Raw genomic sequence first — 19,840 nt, forward strand, 5'->3', positions numbered from 1 at the left:
ATGTATTTGCTAAGATCCAAAGGGAATGCATGGGGTACAGAGTAAGCCCGAGCGAAACCTCACAGTTAACTCGGTGTTGGTGCTTCTGCGGGTCAGTACCAAGCCTTAGACAAGAATGGCTTTGAGGAAAAAAAGGCAACAGTGCCTACACTGGTGTCATATCCTGGTCAAAGCACAGATTTCAGTGACTAAGTCCCTGTGTGTGACGGGGGAATAAACTCGTAAACAAGTTCAGGAACTACTTTCCTGCGCTTGAATTAAAAAGGAAGAGAAGGTAAAAGCGCGCCTTGTTTGAACTCGTAGCAAAATAAAACGGATCTCCCACCACCTTCCCTCGGTGACTGACACCATAAATCTGAAACACGCCGCCCCCGACACTGACCATTTCAGCCCTTCCAGCGATCGCTTCTGGCGGCGGCGGAGGAAACAGCAGTGTTTGGCCAGGCTCTGGACGCTCCTAGCTGCCGGGTCCGATGACGGCGGGATCCCAAGGCCACGCGCAGATCCTCTGCTTCCGGCCCCTCGGCCGGTCGTCGCACCGCACAACCTAACACTCTCCGCGGTCCACGTCAATGCTGCCACTAGAAGGTGGCAAGAAAGCAGAGCGCTCACCTCTTTAGTAATTATCTTTATTTGACCTATAAATAACTCTTAAATACAATTAGTGACAAGTTCACATCTGTAACATCTGGAAGTGGAATGTGCACGAAGGCCGAGGACACAGCGCCACGCAGTGGGGTCCGCCGCGCCGCGCTCAGCTTCTGATGAGGGTGAGGAACTCCTCGCGGGTCTTGGGGTCCTCCCGGAAGACGCCGAGCATCGTGCTGGTCACGGTTTTGCTGTTAATTTTCTGCACCCCTCGCATGACCATGCACATGTGTCTACGGGAGACAAGGTGTAAAGGAAAAGACAGTGCTGGTTGGTTTTTAACACAGAACAGGCCGAAAGGTTAACCTCGGCCCTAAAATGTACCAATAAACTCCATTAAAAAAAAAAAAAAGGTTAACCTCGGTTCAGTTACTGTGTGAAATTATCCCTCCTTAGACGTATTACCTGAAACTTCTTTTTTTTTGACATGAGGATCTTACAATGTAAGATCAGTTCAGGCTGGCCTCAAACTCACAGTCACCCTCCTGCCTCAGCCTTCCCAGTGCTGGATTTATAGGCATGCGCCACCACGCCAGGTGAGTTCAAAAATAAAGTTTAAAAGTAACCAAACATTTCTTTTTCTTTTCAAAAAGTATCTTCAGTTGCCCTTTGTATTAATTCTTAGTTTTTACTGTTTTTCAAATGTAGAACAAAGATTACAAAAACTGGCCCAACAAAAGTCTAATAAAAAAAAAAGAAGAAGAAAAAGACAAAATACCACTGGTTACACAATCCTTGCAACCAGGATGCCCTAAATCTGTCTCGGGTTCCCTCTGCCCCCACTGCCCTAGGAGGAAGCACCTCTCTCCCACACTCCACTCCTGCCTCAGCCACACTGCAACCGAAAGCCGTGGCTCTGGGCCCGGAGTGGGGTTGGCAGTGGCATCAGCTGTGCCCCCCACGACGGCATCAGGGCAGGTTACAACTTACGTGGCCTCCACCACCACACCCACGCCCGCCGGCTGCAAAGCTTCGGTGATGGCCACGGCGATCTGCTTGGTGAGGCGCTCCTGCACTGCGGGGTGACAGGACTTGGTTAGGAGGGGTGTGTGTGTGTGTGTGTGTGTGTGTGTGTGTGTGTGTTAAAGCTTAAAAAGCAGACTGCTGTGACATAAGGGCCACAACGTGCTCTGTCTGCTGACCAAGCCACACAGGGCCCCTCTTCACCCCTTCACCTGCACCATGGGTGCAAGGATGTGGGAACCACACAGCCACCTCCCCCCAGGGAAGGAATTACATCCCAGCGTGGAGCAACCAAGTTTTACTTCCGGCAGAGCAGCGCAGCAATGCATAAACAGCTCCTACCAGGATTAACAAAAGGGGCTCATTGAGTTGCTGAAAGCTAACAACTTAACATAAGTAATACAGTTCCTTGTGCTGACCAAACAACTTGTCTTTAAATACATACGAGTGTTGCTTGCCTTGCAAGCACAGGGTCCTGAGTTTGAGCTCTGGTAGCAAAAAAAGAAAAGAAAAGAGTGCTGCTAAGCCGGGTGTGGTGGCGCATGCCGGTACTCCCAGCACTCGGAGGCTGAGGCAGGAGGATCGCTATGAGTTCGAGACCAACCTGGGCTACACAGTGAGTTCCAGGTCAGTCTCAACTACATAGTGAGACCCTGTCTCAAAAAAATAAAGAAAGGAAAAAAAAAAAAGTGTTGCTGAAGCGTGCGCGGGCCTGGCAGGAAACTGACAAGCCCCGCCCCACCCCCCAGTGCAGTGATTGGCTGAGCCAAGCCATGACATAGCCAATGGAATCCAACAGCCAACATGAATGAGAAAAAAGTAAGGAAAAAAGAAAGTGTGGCCAAACATGTATAATCTGAGCCCATTTTGTTTAAGTATTACTACAAATAAACTGGTTTGAAAAGGTCAGCCTATGCATGGAAATGTGAAGGAATGTGTAAATACAACTCACAGCTTCTCTGTAGGTTTGATACAGACTCTTTTATCCTGTCCGGTTTTAATTTCTGAATCATAGTCATTAGACATGTAATATAACAAAAATACTCTTTCTGTTAAGAGGAAATGTTTTATGTGAGTTTTACGTTTAATGTTTTATGAAATAAAGGCTGTGAAAGTTTACCTTGTAGTCTTCTGCTATAGATTTCTACGATCCTGGAAAAGAAATTGTTGTAGTCAATCATACATTAAAGTGAAATGGCTGAGGCTTTTTCATAACACAAAAAGCAACAGTGGAGGGTGCAGGCAGCGGACCGTGCATGGAAAGAGAAGACACGGGCTGGGGATTTAACTCAGTGGTTCCGGAGCCCACCTCGCAAGCACAAGGACCCGAGTTTGATCCCGTACCAAAAAAAAGAACGAAAGAAAGAGAGGACCGTGGGCCCCAGGGAGGCGGCGTCTAATGGGAAACCACCCATCACTATGCAAACCCCTCCAGAGAGGGGAAGGCACACAGGTCTACAAGTACAATGCTCGCTCTGGAAAAGCACCATTCAAGGTGAGCAGCAAAACCTTAAAACGCTCAAGTCATCAAGCTTAGGCCAAGTCTCGAGTGCTCCAATTAATCATATTTTATCAGAGCTTATAGATCAAGTTAAAAATAAAAGGACTATTTGTTAATGACTAGCAGGCCAACTACTACCCCAACTAACCCTGCCAGGGTAATGAGATTAGAACAGACTGGATTTCTTCAGACCGGTTTATAGAAGTGCTTTGTGTGATTAATTCCCCCAGAACAAATGCCCCTGCCCCTCACCCTGTGAGCTCAGCACCAGGCACCCCTGCACCCTGGGCACTGCCACTAAGACAGGCACCACCTGAAGGCAGGGGCATTTGGACTCCTCTTTGTGTCCCCACTGTGCATACAACAGGTTGTAAGAGCCTGACTGAACCAGAGCGACTCCATGTTGACCAGCAAACGACCTAGAGACTGTCGCTCCCCGCCATCCCTTACAGGATAACTAATGATTAATTGTGAATTGTTAGGTAACTGCTTTGAAGTAGCTGGGAAACTAAATGGAAACTGTAGTGAACACAGAGACCCAACACAAATCACGCCACTCCTTACTTGCCTGTAGTTGAATGTTCTGAACATTATAATCTAAGTTGTAAATGGAATAATGGATAATCGATCTGCTGATCATTAGTACGTGACGGTCAAATATATGCTTGATGACCGCTAGCTCAGATCAACTGATTCTTTGCCTTTGTCCTCTTCCTGTAAGTTTTAAGTGTAACACCCCCCCCCCTTAGCCCTATATAAAATGGCCTCTGTTTCTGAGCTGGCCGCCTCTCTGAGCTACTTGGCTTGGGGAGTGCCGTCTGGCCAGACTAATAAAGGTCTATTTGCCAACTTGCCTGGTGTGTTCCTTCCTGGGTGACTCTCACTGTCCGACAAGCTCCTGGAGCCTCGCTGAGCTTCTGAGCCCAGCATCGTGGAAGCCTCTTGGCTGTTCACGCTCCAGGAGTAAAAGTGAGACTTAAGTCTTACAGGTAAGGAATTGAGTATTAAACAGAAACGGAGGACCGGATGATTCTCAGGCTCATAGGCAGGAGTTATATTCTTTTTAGGAGTTATATTTCTTACTGGATCAAATTTCTGTATTCATTACTCCCAATGGTTTTCTGGTGATTAATTTGTTATATAAACAGGCAGTGTCATTGATTTTCAAAGTTTAAGTACTTCTTTCACATATTCATTTATCTTTCTTTTTTTTTTTTTTTTTTTTTTCGTTTTTTTGAGACAGGGTCTCACTATGTAGTTGAGGCTGACCTGGAACTCACTATGTAGCCCAAACTGGCCTCCAACTCACAGTGATCCTCCTGCCTCAGCCTTCCGAGTGCTGGGATTACAGGCGTGTGCCACCACGCCCGGCATTTCTTTTTTTTTTCTTTTTTGGAGATGGAGTTGTGCTATATAGTTCAGGCTGGCCTCAAACTCAAGGTGATCCTCCTGCCTCAGCCTCCTAAGTGCTGGGGCTACAGGCGTGCACCTCCACACCAACTTGTCCTTTTCATTCTTGAGTAGAATTTTGGATGCAATATTAGACAATAGTGTTAACATGCATTGTAATAGGAAAGGTTCTCATACTTCATGACTACAATGGTGCCTGCCTGCTTCCAGCAGACAGCTAGCTGTTTGCATGTCAAGATTCTTGTTGCAAGCTGGGGATTTAGCTCAGCGGTTCGGTGGCCTGCCTTGTAAGCGCAAGGACCCGAGTTTAATCCCAGGTACCAAAAAAAGATTCTTGTTGCAGGCCTCTGTGATCTCATGGTGATTATATTCCCCATCCTCAGAGAGCTTATTTCTCATTCCTGGTTCTTTTTGTTTTCAAATAAGGACTAGGTGCTGAATTATACAGCTTTTCCAAATTAAAAATAGAGACCTTTTTTTTTTTTTGGCCCACATTCTTAAATGATAGTTGGTCGAGAGGTATCCGCTGGAAAGAAGTCTTGTGTGACTTTGACAGTCACCTGTCTTTCGATCCTGCTGCTGCCACAGCCGTCGCCAGTGGACCTGCAGCTTTTCTGGGGGTGCAAGAGACCCTCAAATTCAATTCTCTCCTATCTGCTTGCCTGTGCTGTATTCTGCACAGTCTCTTCAAGCCTTTCTTTCAGTTTGCTACACTTTCACCCGTGCCTACTCTGCTAGGTAATGAGCCTATCACCACGGATCTCCTGGTACTCTGAACACCTCTGACTCCTTGGCCAACCATCAGCACTCTTCCTTTTTAAGAGCCTCTTCTACAGTTCTGCGTCTGATCACCCAGCGCCTGCCCTCTCCACCCCATGTGGCTTCCTTTCTCTTACTCTCGGCAAAATTGTGTCCCCTGGAGTTGCATTTGTGAGGCTTCTCAGAAGCCCGGATGAAAGACAGGACTTCAGTCTGAGCACGGACACTTAGCTCTGCCAGCTGCCTGCAAAGCCACGCCTCTGGCCCACAGTAACGCAATCACTCCTTCGGGTGAGGGGCCCATAGTGTGAGGACCCAACCCAGAGTTGCCTGTGTGCTGGGCCCCAGTCTGCACTGAGCCACTCCCCAGCCCCTGAGTTTTCCGAAGGCCCCACAGGCAATGGTGACTCTGACCCCGACCCCGGGGCTCTGTGGGGACGGCGAGGTCAGGTCCCGACTCAGGTCCCGGACTCAGGCCCTGTGGCTCTTACCAGCATTGCCTCTGTCCCCACACTGAGGCGCAACACCCTTCACCCCACTCAGCAGCAGCAGCTACTGCTGATTTTAAAAGAAGCCACTCTAAGGGCTGGGGATGTAGCTCAGTGGTTCTGGCACCTGCTTCGCAAGGGCAAGGTCCTGAGTTTGATCCCTGGTACCAAAAACAAAAAACAAAGGAGCCACTCTTGCACTGGAATAAACCACTTTGGGTTTGAAAACAGTATTGAAACTAACCAGTTACAGTCAACTTCTGGGCACTCAGAACTGTGACAACAACTGCATTCATAACTGAGACTGATCTACGTGCCAGCAGGCTTTACCAGGCTCGGCTGTCACGAACGGGCAGCATCCTCAAAAAAGTCACGTAGCTTTACAGATTCTTCTACGCTTGTGAATGATTCAAACAACACAAAGATCAGTGGTTACTCACAAGTATGAAGGACATCTGTCATACTGACTGCTAACCAAAGCATGGGTAGCTGAAATGAACAGACACTTCTCAGAAGTACAGACGGCCAATCCATACACAAAAAAAAACATTGCACCTCTGCCATTAGGGAAATATGAATCAAAGCAACAGTAAAATCCAGGCATGGTGACCCACACCTGTAGTCCCAGCTCTCGCGAGGCTGAGGCAGGAGGATCGCCCTGAGTTTGAAGCCAGACTGGGCTACATAGTGAGTTCAAGGCCAGCCTGAACTACATAGCAGGATCCCGCCTCGAAAACAAAACAAATAGGGCTGGGGATTTAGCTCAGTGGTGCCAGTGCCTGCCTTGCAAGCGCAAAGACCCAAGTTCAACCCCCAGTACCAAAAAAAAAAAAAAAAAACTTTCCAAAACAAACAAAAAACCTCACTGAGATTCCATTTTACTCCAGAAAGAATGGCCATCATCACGAAACCAAATAATAAACCAATGCTGGCGAGGCTGTAGGGAAAAGGGAAACTAAATGAGCATGGAGATGCTTCTGAAAACTAAAATGAGAAATTCCATCCCAGCCAGCTATTACGCTTCAAGTTATCTTCCCAAAAAGTTAAACACATTATATTACAGTGAGCCAAGCACACCGATGTCTATAGCAATACAACTCACGATAGATAAATCCCCGAAGTTACCTGTATGTCCATTAACAGATGAAGAGATAAAGAAAATGTGGTATTTACACACGATAGAGTACTACTCGTCATAAAGGATAAATTTCTGTAGGAAAACAGATGCACCTTGAGACCATCATGTTCAGTGAAATAAATCAGACACATGAGCTGAAATGCTGCATGATTCCTCTCATAGGCGAAACCGAAGGGCAAAATAAGAGATAATACGAAATAGGGAGATGGAGCCCCTGAAAACAGAAGGGGAACAGGAGATAGCGGAGGGCAGGGCAAGGGGAGAAAAGGAGAAAGAAGACGGGTTTCGCACACGTGGTGCCCCCGCAGTGTCACCGTGCTACAAACGTGCACTAAGCCCCTAACAGTGGCCTGCACTGGGTCTTTCCCTCCCCCACCTTCCCCATTTTTTAAGTTACTTTCATATCCAGGTTTCCTAACTCGGCGGTTTGCCTTTTCTCCCCCTTCCTGTGTCGGAGGCGTATTTTCAGTTCCTGTCCTGTTCCTCTCACTCTATTAAACTTTGCAGCAATCTTGGCTCCAAGATTTTCAGCTCTGGGACCTGTGATTTCTATGCTTCGGGGGCCTCCTAGATTATCCAGAACAGTTTGGACTTCGCCTTAAAAGCCATGGGAGCTGCAGAGGGAGAGCAGGATTAAATCCACACTATGGAAAGAACATGGGAGCAGATTTCAGGGCTCTTAGAGGGCAGAGGCAGGAGAGTCTCTGGACGGAAGAGGAGTCCAGCGCAGACTGAAGGAAGCCCACAGGGGCGGGGAGGGGCGCTGCCTGCAGTAGGGCTGGCTCTGCCTCACCCTCACCCAAAATACAGTATTTATAGCACAGCAAGGATTGGAAAGTGAAAATGCAGCCATATAAAGACCAAAAAAAAAAAAAAAAAAAGAGAGAGAGAGAGAGAGGGAGGGGTATAAGAGGAATTAAAATGCACTGCAGCACACACCTGTAATCCCAGCACTCAGGAGGCTGAGGCAGGAGGATCGCTGTGAGTTCAAAACCAGCCTCAAAAAACCAAAAAAAAAAAAAAATGCACTGCTCATCTGCACCAGCTCCCCGCTATTAAAACAAAAATGGAGCCAGGGATTTAGTTCAGTGGCACCGCCATCTTCCTTACAAGCTTAAGGTCCCAAGTTCGATCCCCGGTACAAAAATAAAACAAAACACCAAAAATGCCTGTGACTATAGGAGAGTCTTACATTCTTTAATGAGGAAATTATACTACAAAGCAAAATCCAAGACCTCTGACCGTATGTAACCCCCGATCTGACTGCGTTAACATCCCAAGAGGTTGTGGGAACGGGGAATAAAACGTGAGCAAAAATAAAAAGCGCTCAAGCAGCACCTTTACATCAGGAAAAGGCAGAGGAAACCTATGCTGTGGTTCTCCAGGCTATTGGAGAAATCAATAAACTGCGCACACATGCAAGTGTGGGGAAGGACGCTCACCCGGGTCGCGGCCACTCGGGTAATTCATACAGGCTCTGATGTCAGCACGCAGCCGCAGGGCATCTACCCAAAGGAAACAGCCAGGGAGAAGAGAAGAGGCGCCTGCTTGCCCACTTTATCTCAGCACTCCTCACAGTACCGCTGACAGGAAGTCGGGCTGCGTGTGCCAGCAGAGCAGTGGATAAAGAAAAGACAGTATTATGTGGTGGAGTACTACTCGGCCAGAAAGAAGGTGAAGCTGTCATGGGGGAAAATGGGCAGAAAGGGAAAGCACTGTATGAAGGGGAATAAGCCAGACACAGACAAGCATTGTGTCTTCTCGAGTGTGGAGACTAAAAAAGAAGGGGTAACAATTATTACAACGAGGGTACCCGCGGAGGCAGAGGTGAGAGGGCACCTCCTGTTGGTACTTTGTGTCTTAAGGCTCTAAAAAACGTTGAAATTTAATAAGAGGGAAGTGGGCTGGGGATTTAGCTCAGTGATTCTGCCATCTGCCTCAGAAGCGCAAGGCCCCGAGTTCGATCCCCGGTGCCAAAAATAAATAAATCAACAAATGAACAAATAAATTAAAAAGAAGCAAGCAAGCCAAAGGGAAATTAGAAAATTTCCGAAAGAATTTAACTTCACCCTAGTAGAGAAGCCCAAATTAGGCTGGAGGCACAGCCCCAAGTTGGAGGTTTCCCAGCATGCACGAAACTCTCGGTTCAACAGGAAAGGAAAAGGGAAACTCAACGGTAGATACCACTTTGCACTCGGCAGTTGGCAAAGTTGTAAGAGGGTTATGAAACCCAGCACTAGAAAAGGTGTGGGGAAGACCAGCTCTGATCTATTTTCACAACAAAAGTCAGCGTGATCTTTGTGGACCACATTTGGTAAGATCCGAAAAGCAGCCACCTATCCTAGAAAGTTCTATTCTGGTAGTTTATCTCACAGGTAGATTCAAAGTGTGCAAAGGTAATATGTAAAAACACATTTACCAACGCAGTCTTTTCCTTTGGACAATAGTCTCAAAGTGCAAACGATACTTATCTGTACCAAAGACTCGCTAAGCAAATCTACCCATCCAGCGAAGGAATATTACATAACCCGGAAGAGGTCCTTGGATGCCCTTGACCTTCAAGGAACCCCAAAGTATTTAAAATTAAAGGAAAATCCGAGTTGTATTATAGTATACAGCATGTAATCCTTTTGGGGTGGTTATGCTAGGTTTTGAAAAACTATATGTATACAGCTGTGTTTGCATAGACATTTTCCAAAAGGTTAATAAAAGAATCTACAGTTTTAATTTGAAAGAATTTAAATAGGAAGGAAAAGCTTTTGCTTTACTCATTCATTTATATCTAACTGGTTTGGATCTGTTTTTGAGGTAAGGCCCCCGCGATGTGTTCAGCCTTGCCTTGAACTTCTGGGTTCCACTGATCCTCCTGCCTCAGCCTTCCAAGTAGCTAGGACTACCACCACGTGTAATATTCCTGGCAGTGAATAGAAGAAAATGAAACAGAATGTTCTTTCTGTAGTCAAACGCCCACCTTGCCTTTCTTCGCTGTCTTCCAGTCATCCTTGCCTAAATCTTTAAATCCATCCACAAACCCAGTCCCACCCTTGCGCGCTGTGGGACGGCACCGCCCCGCCCCCTGCCTCCCGCGCATGCGCTGGCCACACCCACAGGAACTGCTCCCCCATTCTGGTCTCCTGGTCTCTGTCCATCTTCCGAATTCAAGATTTCATTATATTCCTTCAATTATTCTAAGGCAACAAAACAAATTCCGTGGCTCTTCAGCAACACAAGGGTTTTCTATTCGAACTAAGTTTACTCTTGAACTCCCGCCTGGCATTTTCCTGTTACTTAAGCTTTTCTGTCTGATATTTGACTTCACTGGCACCGAAAGGTCATCCGCTTGAGACATGCACAGAGCAGAGCTCACACACACACAGGATTAAAACGAGCAGGGAGGTGCTGCTAGGACGCGCCGTCCGCTTTATTCCTCTTCACTCCTTAAGTACTCTCACTACTTAGAAGAAAGGGGCAGTTGAATCAAATCTTAAATCTCCTTTTCTGTTTAACAGATGCCTGCCTCCAATCTTCTGACAGGATACCTAAGAATAGCACACAGGGTGCTTTGGTTTGGTGCCGCCTTTTCTTCTCAAGTTTCAATCTTACTAATGTAACACAAATCCTCACGCGAACTACCAAGGGGAGGGCCGGCTCCTTGCACCCACCCCAGGAGCGCAGTGGAGGAGGCTAGGGCGCAGGGTGTGGGTGTGGGTGGCCCAGCCCAAGCCCTGAAGTCTGAGGGCGGGAGAGGCGGGTCCTGCGGGAAGGGAGGACCCGGCGCAGCGCTGAAGGCCCAGGACTCAGACTGTGCGTGCGTTCCAGGACTGTAAAAGTCACCGACTTCAGAGAGCCACTGCTACTCACACTGGCTCACGAACCTCATTTTGGCAAGTCCCCAGAGAGAGAGTTGCTACTTAAAATGACAGTGACAGTCAGCGGCGCAAGGCCCTACCCTGTGCAGGGCCAGGATCTGTCCCTGCCTTCAGAACCTAGCAGACCTGCAGACAGGAAGTGAGGCGTCCAGGGCATTTCCTCCACCTGCTAAATTCCTAACGGAGATGAAGGAGAAAAATGGAAGCAAACCAAAGCAAAGGGAACAGCATGGCAGGGAGCCAGCATTTGCTTCCCTGGTGTGGTCTGCACACTGCACATGGGCCTGGAAAGGGTCTGGCCCTGGAGAAGGCGCAGGACCAAGTCAGTTGGTCACAGAAATTCATTTGCTCCAGCTGCGATGGGGCCGCTGCGACCTCCAAGTGACTCAAACTTAGCTTGATTTTTAAATTTTGTTTCTTGAAATAGGGCCTTGCTGTGTAGCTCTGGCTGCCTGCAACTCGTTGCCCTGCCTCAGTGCCGGGTCCGCAGGTAAGCACCGCCGCGTTTAGTTTTAACAACTGTGTTACCTTTAAACTCTCTCCACACACACGCCCGGCCAGGACTACCGTCATGCAAACGGACAACACAGAAAAGGTTATTTAAGGGCAATAACGTCCCGGGGGCGGGGCCTCTCCGAGATATCTGGACACAGACTCAGTCAAGGTCCTGCAGCCCAGACAAAAGGGATGGCAAAGGAAACCCTTCCAGGTACAAACCTGAGGGTAAAGACCCAAAGGAAGACAGCAGCAGACAAGAAAGGAACTGGAGAGTACCCTGTGTCTGGGAACAGGGAGGCACAGCCCACAGGGGCCAGGGACCTAGAGGTGAGGACGGGCTCCTGGGGGACCAGGCACAGGTGCGGAGGGAGGTGGGGTGGAGCTGGAGTCAAAGTCTGTGGTGGCGCACACCTGTAATCCCAGCACTCAGGAGGCTGAGGCAGGAGAATCACCACTGAGTTCCAGGCCAGCTCAGCTAGGGAGATGGCTGCCTGTGTCACTGTTAACTGAGCCCCCTGAACATTCCCTCCAGTCACGGAGGGGACAGGCGAACAGGACGTGAGATGACAAGACCACCCACGCTTCAGGACTGTTACTCTGATGGCCTTATCGACTGCACAATCTTTGTAGGGGTCTTCCCGACAAGGCCCCACAATACAGCCCAGGCTTGACCTTGAACTCAGAGATCCTCCTGCCTCATCCTCCCATGAGCTGGGATTACAAGTGTGTGCCACCATTACTGGCTGCAACTGTAAATGCTGAGTTGCGATCTGAGTTCCATGTCAGAGCCAGACCAGGGCAGAGAGAGAAGAAGGCTGGGTGAAGCGCTGGCAGTAGACAGGGCGGGTCTGGCAGCCTGTGGTCCTGGTCGCCACACTCTCGTACTTACCGCGCCAGTTTGCTGAGGCCGAGGACTTGCTTGTTAGGGAGGTAGCCGATGTGGACCTTTGAGAGGAGAGAGGACTGTGAGCCAAAGGCAGAGAGTTGTCTTTGTGACATTGACACCGGAACACAGAAAGGATCTCGCGTATTTACATGTAAATTTACCGTCATGACAATGGACCTTCAGAAAACACGTGGAAGTCTTAAGACTTGAATGGAGTGATAAATGGGAATGCTTTTTAAATTATGCAAACATAGTAAAAGGAAGGCGAGGCGTGATGGCACACGCCTATAGTCCCAGCACTTGGGAGGCAGAGGCAGGAGGATCACTGTGAGTTCAAAGCCAGCCTGGGTTACACAGGGAGACCCTGACTCAAAAAAAGACAGTAAAGGGTTACTACACAGCACTCAGTCTGTTACAAAGGACAAACCGAAGCCAGGCGTGGTGGCACACACCTGTAACCCCGGGCTCAGGGGACTGAGGCAAAAAAAATTGTCATGAGTTCAAGGCCAGCCTGGGCTACATGGTCAAGGCAAGGCCAGCCTCCAAAAACTTAAATGACACCTATGAAGCATGCCTGTGACACCTATAAAGCATGCCTGTGACATTCCAAGCTAAAGTTAAATTCTGCGGGTCCTTTGTCCCTAGGGGAGAAAGGTCCTCAAGAAGAGACGTGACCCTCAGTGACATCAGACACAGGCAGAGAGGCTGCTGACACGGCAGGAACTGCACACCTCAGGGCTGCCACTCGCCACCAGTGGCCTCGTGACCCCAGGAGCCCTGCTGCGTGGGGAACTCTTTGTCCTTGGGGGCCCAGACACCGGGCTTCTGGTGAGCTCCACCACCCCAACAGGGAAAGCGGCTCGGCAAAACAGGCACCTGAGAATGGTTCCCACAGGGCTGTGGCAGGGAAACCTGCCGTCAGCGTAGGGGGCACCAATGAACCTATCTGGTAAAAATGCCAGCTGCATTGCAGCCCAGTGGTCAGAGTGAGAAAAGGCTAGTTCTCTTAAAAGCCTGGTAAAGTGGTTACTGCAGGCAATCAATTAGCTGGATATAAAACTACAGGGAAAAATAAAAATTAAAACTACAGGGCTGTAGTCTTAACTATACCAGGGAGGCTGAGGCAGGAAGATCTCAAGGTTGAGGCCAACCTGGACAACTTAGATCTTATTTCAGTAAGATAGATGATAGATAGATACATAGACAGACAGACAGACAGACAAGACAGTAAGTGGTAGAGTGCTTACCTAGCATATATGAGGCCCTGGGTTCAGGTACTTATATTAAAAAAAAATCATGTCCACACTTGTATAAAGATTGCTGATCTAAATGCCCAGTGTATCCTGTGCACGATAACTGACCAAGAGTCCTCAGTCATCTTTCACCTACTAGTGCCATGCTGTAACAGTACAAATTCCACCTCATCACCTTCCTGGCAGGCAGGAGAAAGGAAAGGAATGCCTGAGCGTCAGGTGTTTCAAAGAAAACCCAGAGCGAAAGCTTTCCCACAGGGCTGAGGGCTTGCACCGGCTTGAAACGTCTGTGCTTGTGTGCACAGCTCCAGTGTGTTTACAATCGGTACTATTTTGGATCTTTCTGATGATTCCAATTTATTTAAAAGTCTGTTTTAGAAAATCCTCACTGAATCAGACACCTAAAGGCCAGGGCCAGCAAGGACGTGAATGAAGAGGGAACTACTGTACCGCCCCGCTGAGCTGCGGACAGGGTGGTGCGGCACAGGCAGCCCCAAGGCCCTGCACCTGCGTGGATGGGAGCCTGACTTTCTCACCCACAGCAGAGACCAGAGGGGGTGCCCAGGGTCTCCCCCACTCCTCGGCCAACACGGTGGCCTACTCCCGAGTGGACAGACTACCAGTCCTCAGCCCTGTGAAAACCTCCGTCTGCAGCGTTCCGCTTAGTATCACGAAGCTGCAAACTCTCTCATGACCAGAAATCCAGAGGGCAAATGGAACCCAGCAGGAAGTGAGAAGGGGCCTGCACAGACGCCCAGCCAGGGCCCTCAATGGGAGAACTGGGGGACGGGGGTTTAGAGTAAGGAGACTTAAGGGACACAACCAGAAGGAATGGAAACACGGATGTGACTCTAAGCTGGCTCTTGCTTCAGGAAATCAACAGTAAAACTTGAGAGAAAATCAGAGACATTTAAATATGGCTTAGTTATTGATGCTACTTAAGAATCACTGCTAATTCTGTTTGCGGTATTACCACGGTGCCTAAGCAAAAAAGCAGTTTAGAGATGGATATTAATCGATAGCATAAATATTTTAGGGATGACAATAATTAAAAGTCGGCAGGCTGGCTGTAACATACCTTATATTCTTTAATATGCTGAAACACTGTTAACTTATTAGAGGGCATCTTAATTTTTTTTAAAGTTCATCATTTAGAGACAGAGACTAGAAGAAATTGTAAACAAAGCGTACAGTGCACCCTTAACTTACAAACTCAATTCATTCATGAAGACTGGCTGTAACTCAGGTTGGTCAGTGAAAGCTCAGCTCCTCTCCACAGCCTTCAAGCCTCTCTCCTGTACACAGGCAGATCTCAGGGTCCTTAGAGAGACCCTGGCCCAGGATTTCTCAGTGAACCCTGCACAGGAAAGGATGCTGGAATGTTCCTTCCAGGACTCTTTAAGGGTTAAATCTGGAATCACAAGCGACCAGCATTCAGGTTGTAACTCAAGACTGGTTGTAAATTAAAACTAAAATGCCAGTCATCACCCAAGCTGTTCATATGCCAGGCCGGTCGTAACTCGAGGGTCCACTGTACAATGGCTGGGATTTGGTCCCACATGGTGAGTGGGGATCCAGATATAACCTGATTATCCTGTGCTGATGACTGGAGAAGCTAGTTTTGGGGAACATGAACTTACTTTACCACTCTTTCTGTTTTTATATATGATTCAGATTTTCCATGATAACTTTTTTTAAAAAAGATACCACTACAAGCTGGGCATGGTGGCGCACACCTGTAATCCCAGCATTCGGGAGGCTGAGGCAGGAGGATCGCTGTGAGTTCGAGACCAGCCTGGGCTCCATAGTGAGTTCCAGGTCAGTCCCAAGTACATAGTGAGAGCCTGTCTGAGACAGCACTGCACACACGATGGAACACTGAATCATGAGACAGGAAGTGCCAAGGCTGGCAAGCATGCGAGACAGCACTCCATGGCCGCCGGGGATGTAAACTGGCACAACCACCGTGGACAGCCTTGGGTCAGCACTGAGTACGGTGGCCGTGAGCTTATGCTGTGGGCCTGCAGTTCCACCCAAGAGGCACTCCTAGCAGAAACGCATGTATATAATACATGTACCAAGAGAAAGCCCATGGCAGCACTGTTTTTAGTAGCTCTCACCCACCCCTCAAAAAAGAACATAGATGTGCAAAGGCCCAGTAAGATCAGGACAGACAAGCTGTATATTTGCACAGTGTGATAATATATAATAACCAAAGGCATTAACATCAATGAACCTTACAATGCAGACAAAAGAAGTCAGACACAAAAGAGGCCAAACTGCAGATTTTTCCCACGTATACATGGCTGAAAAACAAAACTAGTCTCTAGTATTAGAAACTGATATGCTGGCTACCTGGGAGCCGGGGGTCAGCGGCCGGGATAGAGTTTAAGAAGGGATAAGAGGTCCCTTCCCAGAGGCTAATCACATTCTATCTCTTGATCTGTGAGTGTAAGAAATAACCTCGCTATTTCTTCATTCTTCCATGTTTTACTTCCATTCAATGGTGAAAAATAAAGTAAACGGGGCATGGTGGCACAGGCCTGTAATCCCACAGACTCCAGAGGCTGAGGCAGGAACATAACAAGTTCAAGGCCAACCTAGGCACTTTAGAGAGATCCCTGTATCAAGGTAAAAAAATTTTTTTAAGGACTGGGCAGAGTGCTTTCCCAGCATGTAGGAGGTCCTGATTTAATCCCTTATAAAAGCAAAACAAAACAAAAAACAAAAAACTTTAACAAAAAATGAAGTAATGTCAGTATGTATTAAATTGAGGTGATGGGTATATAGGTTTTCATAATACTGTTTCCTAAACGACTTCTGTTTGAAAATTATTAATAAAAAGCCAAAATAAAACAAAAGCACTGTGGAAGTAGGGGACAGGACAACTCTTTGTCCTAAACCTACATGTTCTCAAAGGCATGTGTCATGGCTTGTGTCTAGATAGCCCCCTAAAGCCTCATGCGCTCATAGGGGGGCTTTATGAAGGTGGTTGGATCTAGGGTGTGTGTGAATATGGATTAAAGATGTGATAACTAGATTAGTCCACTACTTGGATTAGCATGGTTTGGTTGTGGCTGGATGGATTAAATGAGGCCAGAAGACCCACCCCGAGTGTGAGTAGCACCAACCAATAGGCTTGCAGCCTGGATGGGATAAAAAGGGAAAGAGAGGCTCGCTGCTGCTTGCTGCTTCCTGCCTGCCTTGCCATGGACTGTTTCTATTCTGTCACTCCCCTCGGACATGCTGCCCTTCCTTGGAGCCAGCCAACTATGGACTGAAACCACTACAAACTGTGAGCTAAATAAAATAAACCTCTCCTCCTTTAACTTGTGGGGGTGTTGGTATTTTGTTCCAGCAACACGAAAGTAGCTAAGATAGTATGTTTAACTATAACAAACTAGATAACACATTATCTGGTTGCCATGAGATTCCTTTTTTCTAATCTAGAAAGGGTTGTCTGCAAATCAAAACCTCTGCCCCAAGAAATGCTGCAGTCATTACTTCTCAGGTCATGCCATATACACAGACAGCTTACATCAAACATTATTGGGCCAAAATAAAGAGAGCAAAGGATTTTAGAGCCTGCAGCAGCTACTTTTTAAAAAATGTTACTTTCACCTCATTACCTTAAGCTATTAACATGGTATTTAATATAGAAGTATTGCCCTAGGAGCATCTGTTATTTTGCTTTTGTTTTTAATTCCGAGTTTTAGATCAGTCAGGTTGATGGAGAGTAAGTATTTATGCATAACTGTGACTGTCTGGGGTGTTAGGAATTAGTAGCTGGTGATTTTAAATACAATTATCCTAACTTTAAAACTTTCACTACGTTGATGATGAATGTAACTACTGTATACCTAAAATGTACCAATAAAGGAAAAATTTTTTTTTAAATTTAAATAAATAAATAAATAAAATTTTCACTGTGCTTCTTTAAATTGGTAGGGCATAGGGCCGGGGATTTGGCTCAGTGGTTCCACTGCCTGTCTCATAAGCACAAGGTCCAGAGTTCAATACCCTGTACCAAAACATAAAAATGAAAATAAATAAAGCGGTAGGGAATGACACTGAAAACCTTACCTTTCCGACAAAGGGAACGAGGTGATGTTCACACATGGAATACATATCAATGTCCTTCACAATCACCATCTCATCATGATCTTCATCAAATATTGCATCATTCAGGACATCTGAAATCAGAGGCTTGCCTTAGTAACCTTCCCAATTTTGCAGAAAAACTCAATGTCCAAAAGACACTGGTTAAATATGAAAAGATAGTACATGTTAAACAGAATATTAATCTTGCAGAAAAAGAAGGAAATATAAACTAACACAAGTTACTTTTCCCTTTCAAATTAGCAAAGTTTTCTCTTTAAATGATATAAAAGAATCCTGGATACTGTGCAGGATTATAAATATATTTACAGTATCACAGAGAGCAGTAAAGAGGGAGAAAACAGGTATGCCAAAACAGAAGTGGCTATTTCTGGTGGTAGAAATGGGCCACTCTCACTCGCTTTTTCTTTTTCTGTTTGGTTGGGCTTTTTTTTTCTTTTGTGGTTTTTTTGTTTTGTTTTTGGTTTTTTGTATTGGGGATCAAACTTAGCACCCTGCACTTTCAAGGCAGTTTTGTTTTGTTTTGTTTTGTTGAGACAGGATCTTGCTATGTAGTTCAGACTGGCCTTGAACTCACTGGCCCACGCTGGCCTCAAACATAACAATCCTCCTGCCTCAAGATTGCCAAAAGTTCCAGGCTAGCCTGGGCTACTGAACAGACAGACAAACAAATGATTCAACCTCTACTATCAATTTGCAAAATAATTTTGTAGACCTGTAACTCTTTCCAGTTACTGTAAGTGGGCATCAGATTTGTTCTACCCGAACAGTCCAGCATTTGTACGTAGACACCTCCCTGGGGAGGTTCTGGGGAACACCAGTGCCTCGGGTGAGCTGTAAAGCCTAGCACACAGGGCAAGCTACAACAGGTGTCTAAAATGAAAAGGCCTTTCTGTCCTAAACCGTACTGGCCAAGCTTCAGAATCTAATTTGCAAAACAGAAATTAATGTGAAGACACCTGAAGGAGGGCTGAGCTGTCCGATGCTGGGACTGCAAGAACACCCTGACCTGGTGTTCCTGTTGACCTGGGCAAGAGCCCCATCCTCGCCATGGCAACCCAGGCATGGTATCCAATCTTCACCATGGCAACCCAGCCATGGTACCCAATCCTTGCCATGGTAACCCAGCAGCAGTACCCAAACAGCAGTGTAGGTGAATGCCTGGTGACAAGAAGGATTCTTCAGCTCTACTGTCATTAAAAGAGAAAAGAAGCTACAGGCAAGGACACTGTCACATGTCCTTTTATAAATAAATACATACACAGAAAAAGTCCTGCGCTTCTGCCTGCCCAGCTTGGCAAACCCGATACAGCAAGACACTGCTATGTGACTGCAAGGACTTGAGGGACACTCAGTCTCCGCAACGTGACCAGGCAGAAAGGAAGAGATGAAGTCCTTGGACAGGCAGGCTGCATGAGTCAGGCACAATTCACAGATGTCCGCCCACAGCCCTGACCCTAGCGCCTCGGGGCTGGCAGACCTGAGTCACACGGAGAGCAGTCACCAGCCCGAGTCAGGCAAGTCAGGCATGAAAGCCCTGAGTATGGCCAGGGAAAGTGGATGCGGGTGGAGACGACCACACAGATGACAGAGCTGACCTCTGCTAGGAGCTGCTGGTGAAACCTAGGGAGGAAAAGGCTCAGGCATTCTGGAAGTTCCCTCTCCAAAAGCAATCTTCTATCCTGAATATTCTCCCCCAACCTTCAGTTGTATTTTTTTTTGGGGGGTGGTACCGGGGATTGAACTCAGGTCCTTGCGCTTGCAAGGCAGGCCACCGAACCGCTGAGCTAAATCTCCGGCCCTTCAGTCGTATTTTTGAAGAAGTCCAAAATAGCTTCTTAGTGTGGCCGGAGGTGCCCTAGATTTCTGCAAGACGGTACTATAAAGTCACTTCCTATCAAGCTTACTAAAGTCTTCGGTTATACAAGAAACCGTCCTGAAAGCAAAGACAAACAGAAATTTCCTAAAGAGCAAGAGGACTGTCCAGTGTCAGATACATTCATTTTCTGTGGCAAAAAGGGGGAAAAAGTCCCCATTCTAAGCGCTGGTGACAGCCACATGCCGCTTGTTGGGATCTGATTCTAATTTACTGGCTCTGGGACCTTGGGCAAGACAGTCTATGCCTCGGTCCTCCTGGCTGTGAAATAGGCATGAATAAAGCACCAACTTCACAGGGACATCATGGGCATTAACTATGCTCATCACCATGTCGGCAAAGTACAGTTGTCGCTCGAATAATCAAGGCTGGCAGAACTGCTGAACTATGGGTCTTGTGTCCACTGAGGTTAAAAAGTAACGATGTACCAGG

General features: G+C 47.2%; 1 protein-coding gene across 1 annotated transcript; it reads right to left on the reverse strand.

Annotated features, from left to right (window-relative positions):
- Positions 1-613: 613 nt before the first annotated feature.
- On the reverse strand, positions 614-18,744 carry Gch1 (GTP cyclohydrolase 1). The gene is made up of 6 exons (XM_033765202.1): positions 18,492-18,744; positions 17,497-17,606; positions 12,164-12,219; positions 2,732-2,763; positions 1,579-1,663; positions 614-881 (listed from the first exon to the last, which is right to left on the reverse strand). The coding sequence occupies exons 1-6, from the start codon at positions 18,727-18,729 to the stop codon at positions 755-757; spliced, it is 648 nt and encodes a 215-aa protein (XP_033621093.1). The 5' UTR covers positions 18,730-18,744; the 3' UTR covers positions 614-754.
- Positions 18,745-19,840: the final 1,096 nt, after the last annotated feature.

The sequence above is a fragment of the Fukomys damarensis genome, unplaced genomic scaffold (assembly GCF_012274545.1).
Source record: "Fukomys damarensis isolate Sample0158 unplaced genomic scaffold, DMR_v1.0_HiC HiC_scaffold_17, whole genome shotgun sequence".
Classification (NCBI taxonomy): domain Eukaryota; kingdom Metazoa; phylum Chordata; class Mammalia; order Rodentia; family Bathyergidae; genus Fukomys; species Fukomys damarensis.